Source organism: Apus apus, chromosome 18 (assembly GCF_020740795.1).
Source record: "Apus apus isolate bApuApu2 chromosome 18, bApuApu2.pri.cur, whole genome shotgun sequence".
NCBI classification, from domain to species: domain Eukaryota; kingdom Metazoa; phylum Chordata; class Aves; order Apodiformes; family Apodidae; genus Apus; species Apus apus.
Genome location: NC_067299.1, coordinates 4,890,632 through 4,909,397, shown reverse-complemented (window position 1 = coordinate 4,909,397; position 18,766 = coordinate 4,890,632). Strand labels below are relative to the sequence as shown.

Sequence of the window (18,766 nt, the reverse complement as noted above, 5' to 3'; positions counted from 1 at the left end):
CATCTGCCTAATAAAATAAAAGCAGGGTAGACTAAGGGATTAATTCTCATATTGATTGCAGTTTTAAAACTGTTGTGTCCACCAGGAGTAATTCTGATTACAGCATTGACTGTACAGTTGATTCATACCCATGTGGAACTGCTGGCTATCTGCAAGACTAGCATGACTAAGAATGTTACTTCCCCAAGTTTGTGTAGCTTGGATGTTATTCTAGACATAATGCAGCAGAGCAGTAGTTCACTACATTCTGTGTTTACTTACTGTTTACAGAATGATCAACTACCTCTAGTAGTACTACCGCTACCTGTCATAAATAGTGTTTTTAAAGTTATCTTATGGAAGACTTGTGCTTCAGTGGGTAGGTTTTGTTCTGTCCACATTATCTAAAGCAGTAATAATAAATAATGAGGCTGGATGTTAAGGTTGGAAGTAAGCTAAGAGTCTGGAGTACTAATGATTTGTTGGTTAAACAGTAGTAGTATTTTAACTTTTTGAACGTGTGATCTGAAATGCAGAAAGAAATGGAAACAACTACAAAATGGCATTTCAAAAAGCTAACTTGGATTTATAGTTTATTGATTCATAAGAACCTTGTTCCAAATTGTGTTCACTTCTGATATTGTAAACTGCTTGTTTGGCAAAACTTTATGCCAACATGTTGGCTACGTTCTTTGTCTCATTACATCTGTTTTAAGTTGTTGGTTATTTGGAAATGAGCTTTATAATGTTTGCCATTTTCCTGAAGTTTGATGTTCCATATCGGATCCATTACCAGACAGTTAGGAAAATGCATTCTGACCATTTACAGGAAGTCTGGGCATTCTTAGCTGCTTCTGGTTTAATCTTTTCAAGATTGCCATTAGTGACAAACTTCATTAGTTTGACCCCCTATTTTTAAACAGAATTTTCACACCCGGAGAATATGGAATGTACCAATATACCAAATTCTCTGATCTTTTACTGCTGATGTTTGCCACTCCTGATCATTGATTAGTAGGTATTTTTCTTTGAAACCTGCAGTGTGTAGAATAAATACTTGTGTTCCCCATTCCTTGAGTTTTTGTTAGTTTTAGTCAGCAGTCAACTTTCAAGTCGTGTTTCTTTTAAAACATGTATGGTCATTAAAAATGGGTAGTGCTAGTATCTCATTCATGTTGTCTAGGGCACACATTGCTAGAGGCAGGCCTTCTTTGTTGCTTTACTTTGTATTGTTCAAGACTTCTAAGATATATATTGTCATTCAGAGAAACTGTGGATGGTTGGTTAGAAAAGCAACGTCTTACCAACTTACATTCTCACCTACCTTTTGTATAATATCTTTCTACCTACTTTCTTACTTACTAAATATATATAAGTATATGTATATAATTTTTAAATATTCATAATCCATATGTTTTGCAGATCAGTGGTGAAGCTCAGGAACTCTTTTCTGTCCGTCATGGTCCAGTTCGAGCTGCACGGATTTTGCCAGCTCCACAAATCAGTAAGCAGATATTTATCTGGTTCATAATTAAACATAACTGTTTTTACAGATCTTTGTCTAAATCATGGCTATAACCTGACATGTAATTTTTTTCCATTCCTTTTCAACTGTCCCATTCATTATAGCTTTCTCTGAGTATTACTACTTTCCCCCCCTACTCTGTAGTCCAGTGCTTTCTCCAGTTTATCTTCAGGTTGCTTCATTTGTATTTTAGAGAATATCTGTGTCTATCTGTGCTCAGAGATCAGTCGGGAAATGTTAACAATTTTACTTGGAAATATTTATTACCAATATTTTATTGCTGTAGAATAATATTGAAATTACTTTTTAATAGCTAGGCAGTGGCTGATATTAGTAGATCTAAAAATTATTAAAAACTCCTGTTACAGTGTGTTGTGAAGTCTTGTCATAATGTGATGCCCTTCTAAATTCTTAAACTATTTAGAAGGAGGAAAGTATGTTGTGGGTTTTTTGGTTTTTTTTTGTTACCCATTCAGGACCTGAAACTAAACCAAATGTAAGATAATGCAAGAAGTACCTGATCTAAGTGATCTGGTTTGTAGAAAGAGAAAATATCCCTTCCTGATAATTTATATGTTTTATGTATGAATAAAATATCAAATATTTTCTAAGCTCTGAATTTATCTAAATAATCTACTGGCACATGCACAAAGTTTAACAGTTGCAACTTTCATGGTGTTTTTAAAATAGGCTGCTTTTCTAAAAGTCCCCAATAATGAGAAAATGGAATTTGTTTTTTTGCGGTGGTCTGATTTGTTTCCCTTCTGCTTATTCTGTGTCAAGTTTATTCAAGCAGGTTGACTTTTTTAGTGGCTAAACTTTTATCATGATCCCTGGAGCACCAAGAGGCACCTCCTCTCTTTTACTGCTTAAATGCTGTTTTATCAAGCTCTAAGGCAAGCTGCCTGATTTGCTAAACAGGATTGGTTTGGAAATTCTGCATTAACCCCCTGGAGGACCTTGCTGCAAAATTTAAGCAACCATGCAAGAACAAGCAAATCCTTTAAAAAATTACACTGTTCAATCTAAACACAGTATCTGATTGTAGACCTCTTACAGGTCTAAGATCTGCTGGTGTCGTGGCACATTTTTGGTTTTGGCAACATTTGTGTATCCACTCTCTCTGTAACTTCATCTGGGCAAGGTATTTCATACAGCTGCTGAGTAGTATTTCTACTCTACATTGGTTGCCCTGTTTTACTTTGGGTCTGAAAAGGAAGTGCTTCTAGTATGACCAAGGTCTTTTGGGATTCTGCAGGATTACAGATTTTACTAGAAAATAATTGATTAATTAGCTAACTAAAAATAGTAAATTATCGTAATTTTATGTGTCTCAAAGTAAATGAAGAAAGTGAAAGGCTTAATGGGCAAGGCTTGTATTGTGTCTGTGATTTCCTGAGCAGAGGGATATAAAGTATATCTAGATGTGGTTCTGTAACTCTGTTATAAGTTAAGGTAATTTAAAGCAAAATACTTCTCCAGCTTTTTGTGCCTTTAACTCTGTTTATGGGAACACTGTGTAATTTCAAATGAGCTATGTTTTTTTTGGTGTTATGTGTTTGATTAAGTAATTGGTGTCTGTGCTTCTTCCTCCCTCAAAAGAAAAAAAGAGGAGAAAGAGAAGTGCAAATGAAGTAAATTAATTGAAGAACCTACAAGTTCTATTTGAGCAAAAGAAGACTTTTTGATTTTTCAGTTTAAGTTACACTCTTATGAACTCCTTCAAACTCTGTCTCTAAATTGCATATATTTAGCATTTGACAATGATAGTTGTTACATTAGAAAACTGTTCAAATTAACTCATATTAAATTAAGTCAAACCTTTTAAAAACATGTTTTGGTCTCTTTTTACATGGCTTGGTTTGAATAAATCTTTGATTAACAGTACACAAATGTATCATTGACCAGTGTCTGAAATCAGATAAAAGTAAAGCTGTAATAAGAGGCCTTAGATAACTAACACATGAGCTTTAATGATTCTGAACAAAATAAAAGGAGTTTGTAAAGGAGAAGCTGATTACCATCAGTAGACTCAAACACTATTTTACTGTAAAGCTGTAAAAAGGGAATTATTGAAAATAGAACTCTCTTGGTGGATGGATTTGGCACGTTCCTAGAAGCAGATCTTCATTTGTGATAAGAAGCTCATTCCCAGGTGTGAAAGGAAAGCTCGTGGTTTTAACTTGGTGACTTTACAGTAGCAGAACTTAATAGTTTGTCAACTATTTTGTTAAAATACTGAAGTCCTTTGATGTTAGATCCTCTGCTGCATCATGTGCTTCCCAGCATAATAAAGCATTGTTTCAAAAGAGTTATTTCATGCAGGCTTATTTCATGCAGGCTTATTGCAGAGGAGACCCCCTCAAATCTGATTTAGCAGGTTCTAAGTGCTCCTAGTAGCAGGACCATGCTGCAGGATCTGGAGCTGGCCTTGCATGTTGCCAGCTGGGATCCGGTGGGGTTTATTAGCTCAGGCTCTGTGCCATGCTAGAGCAGTTCAATGGCTCCTGGAACTGTTTTGACCTGGCAGCTACACTGCAGCCTTTGTGCAGGGTTTTGTCTGAGCTAACAAACCAGGCAAGACCTGACCTGGCCCAGCACTGCAGTGCTTTGATGTCTCTGTGTCCATGGCATGGTTGGCCTGCAGCCTGCTTACGATGTCCATAAAGACTTGAGTGATTTCTGTAAATAACACTGAAAAAAGTAGACATGTGCTGCTCTTCTGTGGACAGCGAATATCTACTGTTGCCATCAATTATTTTTTACAGCTTGCAATATAAATTGCCTTTTTGAAGGCTGAAGGTTTACACTGTGACCAAATTTCAAGCTTAAGAGAAGAGATAATGTTGCATAGCTAATAGGCAGAATATGAGAGCATCTCTGGCTGGACGCTGTCAGTCTTAGAAATAAGAATCCTAAGTCCTGGCACTTTGCGTGCCACATGCTGCATTATCTGCTGAGCCATCTGGTTGGCACAGCTTTTTAACTCACCCAGCTCTTCACTTTCAAATCCTTCTGCTGTGATTGAGTTTAGTACTTATTTATATGTATACAAGTGCCTGGTTTGCGGGGTTCTGGATTTCTCTTTAGATAACAAAAGCATGCAAAGGAAAAAAAAAGAAAAAGTGTGTTTGGAGGCAAATTTATGTGACTTTATGATTATTAGGAGAGAGAAACCATTAAGTGGTAGATACAAGACAAAGCTGGAACCTTGCAGTTAAATTTAGCTACAGGAATAGCATTGTGTGTGGTAGTTCATGGTTAAAGGGTACATGATGACAGGCTTGTGTGTTGAAGCTGAGATCAGTTATTGTCTGTAAAGCCTATTTCCATGTCTCAGTGTTATGAAAATAAATTCCCCAGTGAACTGAATTAATTTATTGCCATTTTCTAGATTATGCTTGCAGAAAGGATGATGTAATAGTCCTTTATCTCTCAATGAATTTGACTGCATAGTGGAATAGACTGGTTAAAAAAAAAAGGCAAATAAGAAAGGAAATTAAAGAAAAAAATCCGGGGTACTATTTAAAAAAAACCCTGATGAACCAAGGGGACCTTATGGATGAAGGATTGAAAACTAAAATTAACATGAAAAGCTAAAATTAATTGGGACACAGTAGTTCTGCATTTGAAAATTAAAACTGTAAAAAGCTTACCTGTTGCAGCAGATGGTCTCTACTGCTTAGATCTTTGGTAAAATAAAATGTGAACCTCCTAAGCTGACTCAGCTTTATGTGCAGGTATACTTAAAAGAAATACAATATGTTGCTTTCTAAAGAAAGGCAGATGTGAGTTTTGTATATATTCAACCACTTGGGTGGCTCAGTGGTTTTAAGTTCCTGAAGGCCAGAATAATTGCAGGGGATGTGTACATGAGGAACTAGCCCTGCAAGCTGAACAAGCAGTAGCAATTGGTAGCTCGGATTGGATTGGTGTAAGTGGGTCATGCAGGTGTGCGTTTAAGTTCTGGTGTTTTGTAAGTGTTCTGTGGGTTGTTATGGCACAAAGAATGTGTGTGGATTACAGAAATGTCAGAACAGAATTCTCAGCGTAGCACGTAGGCCTTTTATAGATATTATAGGGAAGAATTTTGGAAGGTGACATTTTAAAATACTTGTTTCTTCGAAGCTGTGTGGACTGATCTGTGTGCCACCATTTCAGTTATGGCCACATTACATCAATGCCTGAGATCCAGACCTCAAACTTTCCCTATATTAGACTGATATATCTGAAGTTTTTCAAACAAGATTGAATAAAAATGAAATATTTGTCTGGCTTCAATTAACGTGTGACTCTAGAAACCCTGATTTCTAGCAAAATGTTTTGAGGTAACTTTTTTTTTTTCATATAGAAGCTACAGAGTTATCAGAGAACAAAGTTGTGGTGCTGAGCAGAAGAAAAGGCACTTTTCTATAAACATGTGTAGCTCTGAACTGCCAAGATAATGTTCTCCAGCCACTGTTGCCTCATGCAATTTTGCTGTCTTATCTCAGAAATGGGAGGGAGGAATGGGCTGAGAAGTTAGTAGATATGGAAATCATCTGGAGTTGGAGGGGTTTTAGGATGATAACTTTTGGGGGATGTAAGAAACAGGTATGACAATGCAGGTATTGGAGAGAGACTGAAGTCTGAAACATGTGGGCAATGCTGGGAGTTAAGTGAGATAAAAAAATACGATGCTCGTGGTCTGGAACATTAATCCTATAGGAGCACCTGAGGGTCTGGGATGAGGACCAGTGATCAGGCATGGTATTGAGTAATGCAGTTAGAGCTTTATCTCTGCAGGAAAAGGAGCATTTATAGATGCTACCCTGAAGCTGAGGAAGGAATTAATACACTATTTTTAGGACTGACTCAAGGCTCTTCTTCTGTTTCAAGTAGCATATATGGGTTTTTTTGCATTTTTGTTCCACAAGAAGCAGACACAAAATGGTAGGGATTAAGCAATATTAGTAATTTTTAAATTTTTTTTCCCCCTCTTTTTCCAAGTAAGGAAGAAGCAAAATAGGAAGCGAAAACCATATGGAGTGAGTGGCCTAATGTGTTGCCAGGTTGGCTACTACAGAGAGGTGGGGCAGGACCACAGATGCAACACAGTTTTCAAGTAACAGATAGAAATAAGAGGGGTTTAGTTGAGCAGGAGATGCAATGCAGTATTAAATGGCTGTGATGTAACTTGGTCAGCATATACTCCATCGTGCATCTATGCTATTGTAAATAGGTCAGAATTTGACATTTATACAGTGCATTTCTTACTCAAGGGAAATGAGGTACTTTTCATAGTTGTGAGTAGCTTTTGAGTTCCTGTGAAAATCACTGGGGCTTCATTTTTATTCTTGAAAAAGGTGTGCTGCTGCTGCAGGTTTTGTTTCTGTGATTATTGGCATTATTGAGAGGCCTTAGTAGGCCCACACGATATCTATTCACAGTTTCATCAGAATTACAGTACATAAGCTGCTTTGAGCTTATGTGTGGATAACCTTTTGACTTCATAATGTTCTAAATGTTGATTTGTATGAAATTTCATTTAGCCACAGATATTTTTTTTCCAGTTTTAAGTACACTAACTGAAGTTAAATAGTTGGGTTTTTTAATAAAACATATATCATTTAGCTAAATTGAGCTGCAGATAAGGTGCTGCCTTGTTGGCAGGAGGGACAGATTTCATTACTTTAATTGTGTGATTTGTCAGGATTTTCAGCCTCTTTATAAATTCTGTAGTGTTATATGACAGAATTAAAAGGATTTAGAATAAAAGGAGTTTAAGGAAAAGACTTTGCAACAGGATTTCAATACTTTTTTTGTATTTGAGGGATTTAGCTAGCTGTTTTTCATTTCCATCATCCTGCTGCATTTTGTTAAACACTGTGTGTGGAGCAGGTGTGTGCAACGTCAGTACATTGCACATGCAAATAAACACAATTTTACAAATAAAAATTAATCCACTATAACCTGGAATATTAAATCCCACTGCAGGACTAGAAAGGGTTGCTGCCTGCATTAAGCACTGCAGAGAACAGCACATGTTGCTTTTTGCAATCTCTTGAATGGGACTGCTATTAACCTGATTTAATGCTCTGCAGAGTCCTCAAACTAATGAGCCTTTTCTACAGTATTAATACTTACATCCTGAAAGTGTATTTTTGAAGTAGAAAATGGATTTTTTTTTTTTAATGGAGACTTCAGTCATTACAGACTGAAATCAGAAGTTCAAGCACCTATTGTACAAATTTTGCAAATCTGTATCGTAGGTACTAAAAATTGGTTTTCCTTTTGGTTTTGTGCAGTTGTTTCCCTGTACTCCTCATCACCTTTCTTCCCCTTGCTCCCCCTTCCTTGTTAACCTCGCAACTAGAGCATGAAGAAACTTAGGAATTCCTATCTTTAATATATCTGAGTTTAAAAAAAAAAAAAAAGAATAGTTAAATACTTAGGGTAAAATCCTGGCTCCACTTAAATCAGTGTCAGAACTCGTGGTAGTCAGCACTTCACCCTGTGCTGAAAGACCAGCTAAGTGACTAGAAACAAATGGAGTTCCTCTGTTAGTTGTATTGAAGAAGACAAATTGTTTGCCAGATTCTTAAGAAGACTATATGTTTCATTTATCAATTTACAGGTCAGTACATACAGTACAGGTATGACTCATAAAAGCTCTTGAATAATAGGAATAAAAGGAAAATACATTTGGCTGTTTTAGGAGACTTTTAAAGCTATTGTTGATGGTGAAATTATTGACGTGACCCATTTGACTTTATAAATACCCAAATGTGTAGGAGGGAAGACTTATCCTTGTACAGATGAGAGTACTGAACAGTTTTTTTGTTACAAATTAATTGCATGTGCCTGAGTTATTAATAATTAACAGAGTCTGTTATGTGAAAATGTATATTGTTAATTGTTGTGCCTTTCTGAATAATTGATTTAGTGCAGTACACCAGTATTTGTGAATTCAATTTTGAACAGACTATATCACTAATATTCTTTATAGATCAAAGGGGTTGCTGTATAATGGAGAAAAAGAACCATTCCATTATTCCCTACACACATCCATACATATAGATAGATAATTAAAAAGGCAAAGAAAACAGGAAATTCAGTAGTGGTTTTGGTGTTGATTGTTCTGCTATAGAAACGCACCCTGGAATTTAATAAAACATTCACAAATAGAAGGGAGATATTTGAATTTTTTTGCCCTTTTTTTCTGTTTACATGGTAATAAGTCAAACTCTTCAGCATTTTTAAGATCCCATTTTAAGAAGTGGCACCCAGCTCGTGACATGCTGAGGAGAGTGGCTGCCTTTGGGCTGCTCCCACCGTTCACGCTCTTACGCTGCCCTTCGACCTCGGCAGGACAAATTGGAACCCAGTGTGTGAAACCCCCTCAGCGCTGGTGACAGCCTCATTACAGACAACTTCTATAAAACAATGAGAAGTGGGCAAGTCTTACCTGTTACACTTACAGAAACCTTAACCCCAACTGAAGCAAATAGAAAGTCACTCAAAAATCCTGGCTGGATTTTGCTGCCTGTATTGTCACTCGTTGCCATCTCCTTCAACACTTCTTCCAGTGTTCATGACTCTGCTGTTACTTTGAGTTTCTATCACTCGTCTTATACAGGCTGTGAATTTTGTGTTATATATTCAATATCCTTTTAAGATATTGGGCCCCCACAAGGTACACACCTGCCTTTTGAAGGGTAACACAAACAGTACATAGTGATTTGCTTTTTCTTTTTCTGTTTTCCCTCTTATTAGGTGCTCAGAAATGTGATAACTTTTCTGAGAAGCGGCCTCTTCTTGGCGTGTGCAAAAGCATTGGATCTTCCGGGTAAGGATATTTTTTGTGACTGAAGTCTTTTCTATAATTGCAATGTCATCTAAAAAGCCCAGTAGATCACATCTTTAAATAAAGCTCTGTTGACTTTTTGCTCATGGGATAACACTGTGAAGTGCTTTTAAAGTTTTTTTTCAGTGTGTCAGTAACCGTTTGCCTGTGACTTATCTTTTAAAAAGTAATTAAAAAAAAAAAGAGACTGTAGATATAAAGCAGATAATATCAGAAATATCAAGAAGTGTCTAAAACAGTTTGTGTTTTCAAAAGTAATTACAAGTTGCTTTCAAGCAGCAGTTGTGTACCATGAATTACAAGCACAAAGCAGGTTCATTGTTACAGCCGTTCACTGTTAACAAAATATACGTTGAATCTACGTATTTGACTTAGAAAAATAAATTAACAGTCTTGTGCTCTCTGGACAGTATTGTTGTATCACTCTTCTTATAAAAGAGGACCTTTAGATATTTATGTCTGTTTGGTATGTTGATTCAGACAGTGCAAAGGATTTATATCTATACCTACTGGAAAATATTTGCTTTTCAAGGGTAATCCTCTAGACAGCAATTCAAAGGTGAACCAGTTGGAGTAAATCTTCTTACAGTAGTAAGACTAATTCTGTGCCACACCTTTTTTAATTAAGAATTTAATCACTCTAGGTGTGGAGGAAGACTATCAAGCCTCTGTACATTTTTTTGGTGTGTATTATTACTCAGCTAAACTAGATATTAATGTTGCCTGTCTTAAATGTTTAAAGCAAAACCCATGTAGGATAGAGAAGTGAAATGTATTTCTATGAATGTGTTTACAACTTACAAAATTGTTTATAGCACTTCTCCTTTCTGCTTCCATAAGTGTATGTAATCTTTTGACTAAATTTTTCTAAATAAGAGTGCATAATCATACATAAATATAATAAAACAATAACTGGTGATGAAAATACTGTTTTTGGAGGAGTTTCTGGCTTAATCCAAACAGTGTATTTATAAATGTAAAGAATTGTGGGATGGAAAAAAACTTTCCTCCATACTTTTGCTTTAGAAGCTGAGGTGTCTGAGAAATGAACTAACTATAGGGATTGTTATTTTCACTAGGTTGTGTTCCTCAGTTAATGGGGAATACTTGAAAGATTATTGGTGGGGGTTTTTTTGTGTTTGTTTTTTTTTTGGTTTTGTTTTTGTTTGTTTTTTTAAAAGCTTCTATGTTTTCAAACTGAATGGATGGATAGGTTTGTGTTACTACTTATAAATAGTTATCTGCAAATGGAGGATTTTAAGTCAGACTTTCTGCTGTGACCAGAAGGCTAACATGATATTAAAAAAAGGAGACTGTGCTACAGTCTCTTGTTTACCCATTTAATAAAGACTTCACAGTGGGAGACCTTTTCTACATTTACTGCTCATTGCAAGTTGTTTTTGAGAGAGTTCTTGCAAATTACATGTTTTATTAATAGTTTTCAGATTAAGAGTTGTTTGATAGTTTGTCCTCGACTGGAGTCACACTCCTTTTAAATTGGCTCAAATGTTGGACTTGTTTTTTCTTGTGATACATTAATAGATTGTTTGATTACATTTCTGTAATGATTGCTATGGATCAAGAAGAATTTGTGTAGGACATTAAAATAGCTGTGTCACAACCTCTGAACCTGAATCACAGATTTAGTTCTGTTCTCAAGGTTTTGTGCTTAACATAATTTCCCATATTTCTTAATGGTTGTAGACAGATTAACACCTTTTTTAATCATACATGTGAGGAAAATACTGTTTTTATTCTAGAGCATTTATTCCAAAGCAGTTGCTACTTTGACTACAGTCATCTCCTCACCTATTTTGGAGATGATGCTGCCTTATAGCATGAGATCCCACAGCTGGCAGCACTCAGCTGAAACCCTGCAGGGGATGCAAGGCCTGGTCTGTCTGCTGTAAGGACAGGGAAAATAGTTGGTGGAATAATGTAGCACCAACTTAAAAATATTTCCCATGCAAGAGAAAGTAAACAGTGTCTAAAAGACTGAATTATTTTCTCAAAGGCAGCTAGTCCAAAGAAGATCCAGAATTGAAATCCAAGTCTTCCAACACCCAGTCTGTTATGCTCAATACATTACACTATATTCTCTCTCTTTCATATAAATGAAATGAGATTGGACAGAGTTATTGCAATAGAGCAAATGTCTTTATCTTTGCAAGGTGTAGCTTGAAAAGAAAACAATTTCACCAACACATTCCCCCTTGCACTTATTCCCCTTCTCACTAGAACTTGAGGTTGTCACTTTCTCAGAGGAGAAATGTGGTACCTCCTGAAGGGATTCTGCTACTTCCAGCAGTCCTCTGGCTTTCTTCAGTTCAGACTTCACCGAGATTATAGAGAAAATCTGTCAGAATCATGTCCCAAGGAGAATGATTCTTGGGGAAGAAATGTTTGACTCCTTAGCTTTGATTGTAATTTGGACTTTTTCTAGGAGTTCTTAAAAATTTCTGACTTCTGGTTGCTCTGCTCAAATTTTACAGCTATTGTTATTCTTTTTCTGGAACATCCCTGGCAATTTTTACATTTGCAAAGAGATTTTATTATCCTTCTCTGTTATTGGTGAAAAAGGGACATATTTAGTGCTTTAGAAAAGCTGGTGCCTAGTACCATGACTTAGGGTCATGGTGTTTCTGGAGGCAATACTCTAATTTAAACTTCTTTGCCTTGGCCATCTTTTTTTTTTTAGAATCAGTTCTCTGTAGCTCTTCTGGAAAATGCTTTGAAGTTGTTAATTTTTTTGGATGGAGGGTGAAGAATAAATACATTTTAAACCTGACTTGATATAACCTTCAGGAGGTTATTAACTCTTGGTTACAGTTTAGGAGTAGCTGGAAATTATCACATGCTATTCTTGACCTAAAGAGAAATATATATGTTAGTGTCCTGGTTTGAGCTAGAATGAAGCCAATTTTCCTTTTACTGATTTTTTTGAAGAGCTTTTAAAAGATATTTTAATGAAGAGCTATTAAAACTGTGCATACACAGTTTTGCATGCAGATGAGCAATCACACTTATAAATGGTTTGTTAAGGTTTTTTATTTTTATGGGCTCATGTACATAGATTCAAATGCATAAACATCTTTGGGAAATTTAAATTCAGCATGTATGAAAAATCACATGAAGTTTTAAGTGTTAAAGATGATAAACCATTATAGTAATACAAATCTGATAGAATATAGTTTAGATCCAATGCACTGGCATTTGATAATGGCATTTAATAGTGTTTTATCTTTTAGGACTATATCAATAAGATACTGACATGTTCAAGTTAGGAGCTGGGATTTCCTGGTTCTGACCACTAGTCTGCATTAGTGGTTACCAGCAGGAAATTCTTCTCTTTTCCTCTAGCTGTTAAGTAAATATACTATAATGAGGGAAATATGATAAAAAGGTATTCTTTTTTAATGTAGAACACTTGTCAATCTAGAATCCAAGGAATTTTCAAGTAGTAATGAATTAATAGCTAAAAAAATACCACACATGTTAAATAACTCCAGTATTTTCACTATCCCTCTAATGTACCATGAACATTCATGGAAAGAAATACATGAAAAATTTTGTCAGTGATGCTGTGCTAGGACTTTTCCTTTCTTATGAAACAGACAGGTATGAAAGTACCTTATGCAAAATATTTGTCTAAAAACAGTCTTTAGATTTGTTTCACTCTTGACAATTTCTTCTACTATAATTTACACAGTGAAAGATCTCTTTTGTAACATAAAAATACAGTAGTTTGCCCCTGAGATCCCCTGATGTTTTACAGAATTATAGGTCTTTGACAAGTCTAAAAATACCTTGTTAACTTTCAGTCTATGTCCGAAAGATTTACAATGTATTAACTTAGAAATCAACTTCTGGATAACTTAGCATGTGCGTTGCATCTCTTTTGTAATATAACCTAATGCAGTAGTTGGATTTTATAATGATAAAACTTACATTCCTTTGAAAATCAGTTTTAAGATCTTAACCTTCAGTTTAGTGTTTCATAATTTTAATTCCTAATTTCTTTGAGAGTCGTGTTTGAGAACTTACTTAAATTTATTTTAGTGTATCTGATTTCAAACTGCAAAGTTCAAAATTTTAATTTCTGGCACCTGCTTGACATAAAAGTTCTGTAGAGAGAGATTTGACACTAATATCAATCCTTGTATTCCCCACAATAAATCATTTACTGAGGAAGATGAAACTTGTGTTTTCTAAACTTCTGCCTTTTATCTGAGTTTCAAACCAGCTTTTGGTGCACACACATTTTTGTATTTTAAAAGTCCAATTTTCCATCTAGTAAAATGACTGAAATGTCTAGCATGGTTTCACTATATAATCTTTTGAAAACAATAGTTTTCTCGGCCCCCAAAAAGGATGCAGTCTTGTGACACATAAATGGGAAACAGATTGTGTTTTTTGGCTGATGCTACAATGCTGGTTTAGATGTTGATTCAGTCCACTCCAGTCTTAGATTACAAGATTCGCAAATAAAAGGAAACCAAAAAGAAAAGAACATTGACATAAATTTTATTTTGGGGCAGTTTTGTAAAGGCATGCTTACTTTGTTCTTGGTGATAAGGCTTTAAAAAAAAAAAAAAGCTCTGATTTTATTAATCATAGAGATTATTTCAGTCACCTGCAAAACTGCAAGGTGCTATTTATGCCAAAATCCTCTGTAGTCATGTATGATAAGCAGGGAACTACAGGAGTGTAGCTAATTGAAAGATCACTTACAGAAGATTAAAAAGTAAGAATTTGAGGCCAGTAGATTTACCAACTTTCCACATTATGGAAAGAAAAGAACCTCAATGAGTAACCTACACAGCCAGCCTGTAGCATGTGTTAGGTTTCTAGCATATATTTTTAGAAAGACACATTACTTTAATGACATCAAGTGATGGAAAATTTTGGTTGACTTGAAGAATTGGATGGAGGTCATTTAAGGGCATGAGAAGCAAGAGGTACTCTTTTTTTAATCATGGGAGGAGAAAGGAAATAAGGGCACGTTAAGGAAGGAGGAGTAGTTGGAGCAAACAAAATGTATAACTTTGGATAGACAGCATTTTTTTTCCCCCCTGCTGATCGGTTTACAAAGCAAATCAATTGGCAGCAGATTTTCAGGAAGCGTGCTTTATTGACATGGCTACTGCAGATTAAATCCCACTAACCTTAACACAAGTTTAACTCAGGAATGTGTTTATGGGTGTGTTAAGGTTTAGGTAGAAAGCAGCTTTATGTGAGTAAGAATAGAAACAAATAAAGATTTAGTATTTCTCTCACGTTAATATTCTTAAAATCACATGATCCCACTCATTATCTGGCAAAGTAACTAGTTAATGCTAAAATCCAGTATCCAGTTCTAAGTGTCTGTGACTTTTAGTGTTTAAAATTAGCTAGCTGTGAAATGATCTGTCAGAGACAGACAGCAAAGCTCTCTGGAAGGATCACCCAAGAGAAGGAAATCAGCTATGATGAATGAAGTTCTTGTTCATGGTTCTCACACTGTTTGGAGTAACTCTCCTTGGGATATTTTTACTGGAATGCCATTGCAAAGACAGTGGTTATGCTGTGGACTCACCTAGCTATGCCAGGGACTGAATCATCCAATTGGGTGCATAAAGGGTGTATCCATTCAAGATAAAATACAAGGGTTTTTTTCTTGTTGTTGTGGGGTTTTTTTCTTTTTTTCCTTTTTTTTTTTCTTTTTCTCTTTTTTTAAATTTTTTTTTTCAAATTGCACATACAAATGGGTTGGACAGGTGGTTCTAAATTGCAATAGTATTTGACACCATGAAATAGATTTCATGAAGTTTGTTAAATATTTGTGGTCTTTTATTGAAGAGTATGCAAAATTTGGTCATATATTTTATCCTAAGTCTTATTTTTTTGAAGACTGTCAAGGATCTATAAGCTTCAATTTCTAGAGAGCAACCTTTAATTCAATGGTTTCTGCTCTAAATATTACAGTAGAACCTTTTAAGTTGGGTAAAGTGCTCTCATTTGTATTGTCTTGGAGGCATTGAGTCCCAAAGGCTCTTGGACTGTTAAAAAACTGTAAAGCATCATTAACTGCAAAGTGTGCCTTCCTATCAGCTGCCTCACAAAGATTTCCTTCCGTTCTAGCATGTGAAAAACATTATCTTCTCTGGTTATTGTAGGAAATATCAGTTTAATCTCAACAGGTTGTGTGGGAGCTTTTAAGATCCTGAGAGATGCGACCTCTCAGTAAAGTACTTTAAATTCCTTTTAGTGATGTTAGATTTGACTGTAATATTCTGTGCTAAGTACAGCAATGTTCTTCATTTTAAAAAGACCTCTTCAGATCCCCAAATTTTTTCTTGTCACTTGTTTCTATAGTAGTTATATTTATGTACTTCAGCTATTTTTGCAGTGATTAAGTTATGTTCACTAGTAATTCTGTGAATTTTTGCACAAATTAAAATGATGGGAGATGCAGCTTTAATGGAGTAAGGAAGTGTTTCCTATTGCAAATACTGAGGGCAGGAAAGATCTGGTGTTGTTCTGATAGACCAAATGTTTGTCTGAGTGAACTGTCCTAAGAAATAACCTTTGAACTATAATAAACTGTTAATCTTGGATCAAAACTGGAAGGAAGAAAATGAGGATTTGGGGTCAAACTTTGACCAGTTGGTGAGAACTAGGGGTAGTGTTGGCCTTCTAAAGCTTTGATTTATGAAGCTGTAAAAAGATAAACCTTTCCTAAGTGATCCTCGGGATAGCGCGGAGCTTGGGAGAGCAGCTTTCCGAGCTGAGGCAGTTTCACTTTACTGCTGCTCCAACCCCCCGTGCATGTAATGATACAAGGAGGAGATGGAGGGAAGGAAGTAGCCGTTTGCTAAATGCACAGCCAGATAAAACCAGCTGGAGCACATACCTTCCTTGAGTAACTTGTCAAAAGCAGCACTACAGGGAAAAGATAATGCACAGCACCATTACAGGCAAAGCTGCTGGGTCCAGGGCCACTTTAAATTCCACTTTAAATTATTAAATACTGTAAACGCTATAAAGTTAATTAGAAGAGGAACAAACTCTACAAAGATAAATGTGTTTTCAATATGTTTCTCGGGGAGGGTACAGTAGAAACCAGTGAATGAGAGGAAATTTATTTCTGGCAGCACTCTAGACGTGGAACTGTGGTTGAACTTTTTACCCTAATTACGTCCCCGCTAATGCCTGCAGCGGTCTGGAATCAAAGCAGCCCTTCAGGCCCTGGAAAGTCTCTGATGTGGCGAGCGTTTGTTGTGTGATGAGGGTTACTTAAGAAAAAATGGAATATTGTGACAGGATTTTTCAAAATTTCTCAGTTACCACCCACCTCAGTTGTTGCCTACAAAAATAGAGTAATTGTTTGCATCTGTGTGTTTTTGTCTGTCTTAGAAATAACTGTTATAAATCAATGTGACATAGACTCAGAGAACAGTTGAGGATTATATTTTCTTATATGTTTTACGGTTGTTTCTATGTTACATACTGTAAGAAGGATATAAAGTACATTGCAAAATAGTTAGAAGTTTCAGGATAATTGAAGTTGTTCTCTTTTTTTGAGGATACTAACATCATCAATTCAAAAAAGATGCTTTTCCTAAATAGCAGCTGTCACTTCATGCTTGTAGTTTGAGCAGCTAATTACAAACTGCAGTAACTTACAGCCCTTGTATCTCTATTGTTATACAATTGCTGCCACTTGAGTAATTCAGTACAACTTGACAGTATTTGAACTTTGTGTCTGTTGCTAAATGCCATTTTCTGTCTTACAGTGGTCTCTCTGGATTCCTTCTTGTCCTTTCTTTCTTTCTTTCTTTCTTTCTTTCTTTCTTTCTTTCTTTCTTTCTTTCTTTCTTTCTTTCTTTCTTTCTTTCTTTCTTTCTTTCTTTCTTTCTTTCTTTCTTTCTTTCTTTCTTTCTTTCTTTCTTTCTTTCTTTCTTTCTTTCTTTCTTTCTTTCTTTCTCTTTCTTTCTCTCTCTTTCTTTCTCTCTTTCTCTCTTTCTTTCTCTTTCTTTCTCTCTTTCTTTCTCTCTTTCTTTCTCTCTTTCTTTCTCTCTTTCTTTCTCTCTTTCTTTCTCTCTTTCTTTCTCTCTTTCTTTCTCTCTTTCTTTCTCTCTTTCTTTCTCTCTTTCTTTCTTTCTTTCTTTCTTTCTTTCTTTCTTTCTTTCTTTCTTTCTTTCTTTCTTTCTTTCTTTCTTTCTTTCTTTCTTTCTTTCTTTCTTTCTTTCTTTCTTTCTTTCTTCACAGTGGAAAAGTCAAGGGAGTTTGCTGAGCTCAAGCATTCATGTTTAGATTAGATTCTTTTAAATCTTTCAAGTGAGGAAAAAGACAAAGCACGATAAGTAGAATAAATTTTTTAAAATTGATATAATTATTATTTTTCTCTTGTTCTGTTTTTGACGGTGAATGAATAAATTTTGTTAGCTTTAAAATTTTACATTTATTTATAACATAGTAAATTTTTCTTCAGTAATTCAAAATAGATTTACAAGGCTTCTTTGTAAAAAAGTGGTAAGACATTTTTTAAAAAAGATCCTGCTTAATCCCTTCTGTCTTTAAATTCTGACTAGGCAGTATGTTCAGAATATCATCTGAGGAGGCCTCTTGCTGCATTTTTTTGGATGGTTGTTCACAGAAGTCTTTTGAAAATTAATTGTTATTTAAATTATTAATAGAATATTTGTACAGTATAATAAAATATTACAGATACACAATTTGAAGGACCATATCTCCCACTTCAGCATCTGCTAGATTAGATGACTCTCAGTGGTGAGAATGCAGTGTTTGTGTCCCTTTCCTTAGCAGTTGCAGTTCCTCCTGAATTCTGGGCTGCATGTAACTATGAAATTCCTCCAAATGTTATGAGAAGTGGTTCGGTCAAGGGGGTGGCTGTACCAGTGATTTCACTGGTGGGAGAAAGGTTGTAAGACAAGCTAACATATTTTGTGATGTTAAGCAATTCATATAGAATCTCAACCTTAAGGCCAGGTTAAAGAAAAGCAGATGATTGGTTTTGCTATTTGTGAAGCTTCTTGTTCAGAGCGATTGTTTTCAGGTACTATTGTTTTGTTGTGTTGAGCTTTCAGTTAATTCAGTTAGTGATAAATCTGTGCATCTGAAGATCATCAAGTAATAGGTAAGAACAGAATTAATGGTCACTTGAGAAAGTTTTGGTCTACCCGATGTGACCAGGACCTCTTAGAGGCTTTGTTGCTCGCAGTGCTTTTCAAGTGTCTTAACCGTAATATCTAAGCTTCTCTCTGCTTAACTTCACTCATCTGCACTCTAAAGCCCTCTAATTCTTTCTTGGAAATGGAATTGTTTTCAGGCTTCTCAGAAATTGTAATGTGAGCCATAAACTAGCATATAAACAATTGAGATTTAGTAGATGTACAAGCAACTGAAAGATGTCT

At 35.5% G+C, this 18,766-nt stretch overlaps 1 protein-coding gene across 9 annotated transcripts in view; it reads left to right on the top strand.

The window, feature by feature from the left end:
* Positions 1-18,766, top strand: part of BCAS3 (BCAS3 microtubule associated cell migration factor) — a 351,811-nt gene that overhangs the window by 16,179 nt on the left and 316,866 nt on the right. For all 9 annotated transcript variants that reach the window (XR_007891218.1, XM_051635999.1, XM_051635997.1 and 6 more), the window contains exons 6-7: positions 1,402-1,483; positions 9,260-9,332. Coding sequence is in view for 8 of the 9 variants with exons in the window: in XM_051635999.1 (XP_051491959.1) it covers positions 1,402-1,483; positions 9,260-9,332 (155 nt within the window). In the remaining variant the exon portion in view is untranslated. The remainder of the gene's footprint in view (positions 1-1,401; positions 1,484-9,259; positions 9,333-18,766) is intronic.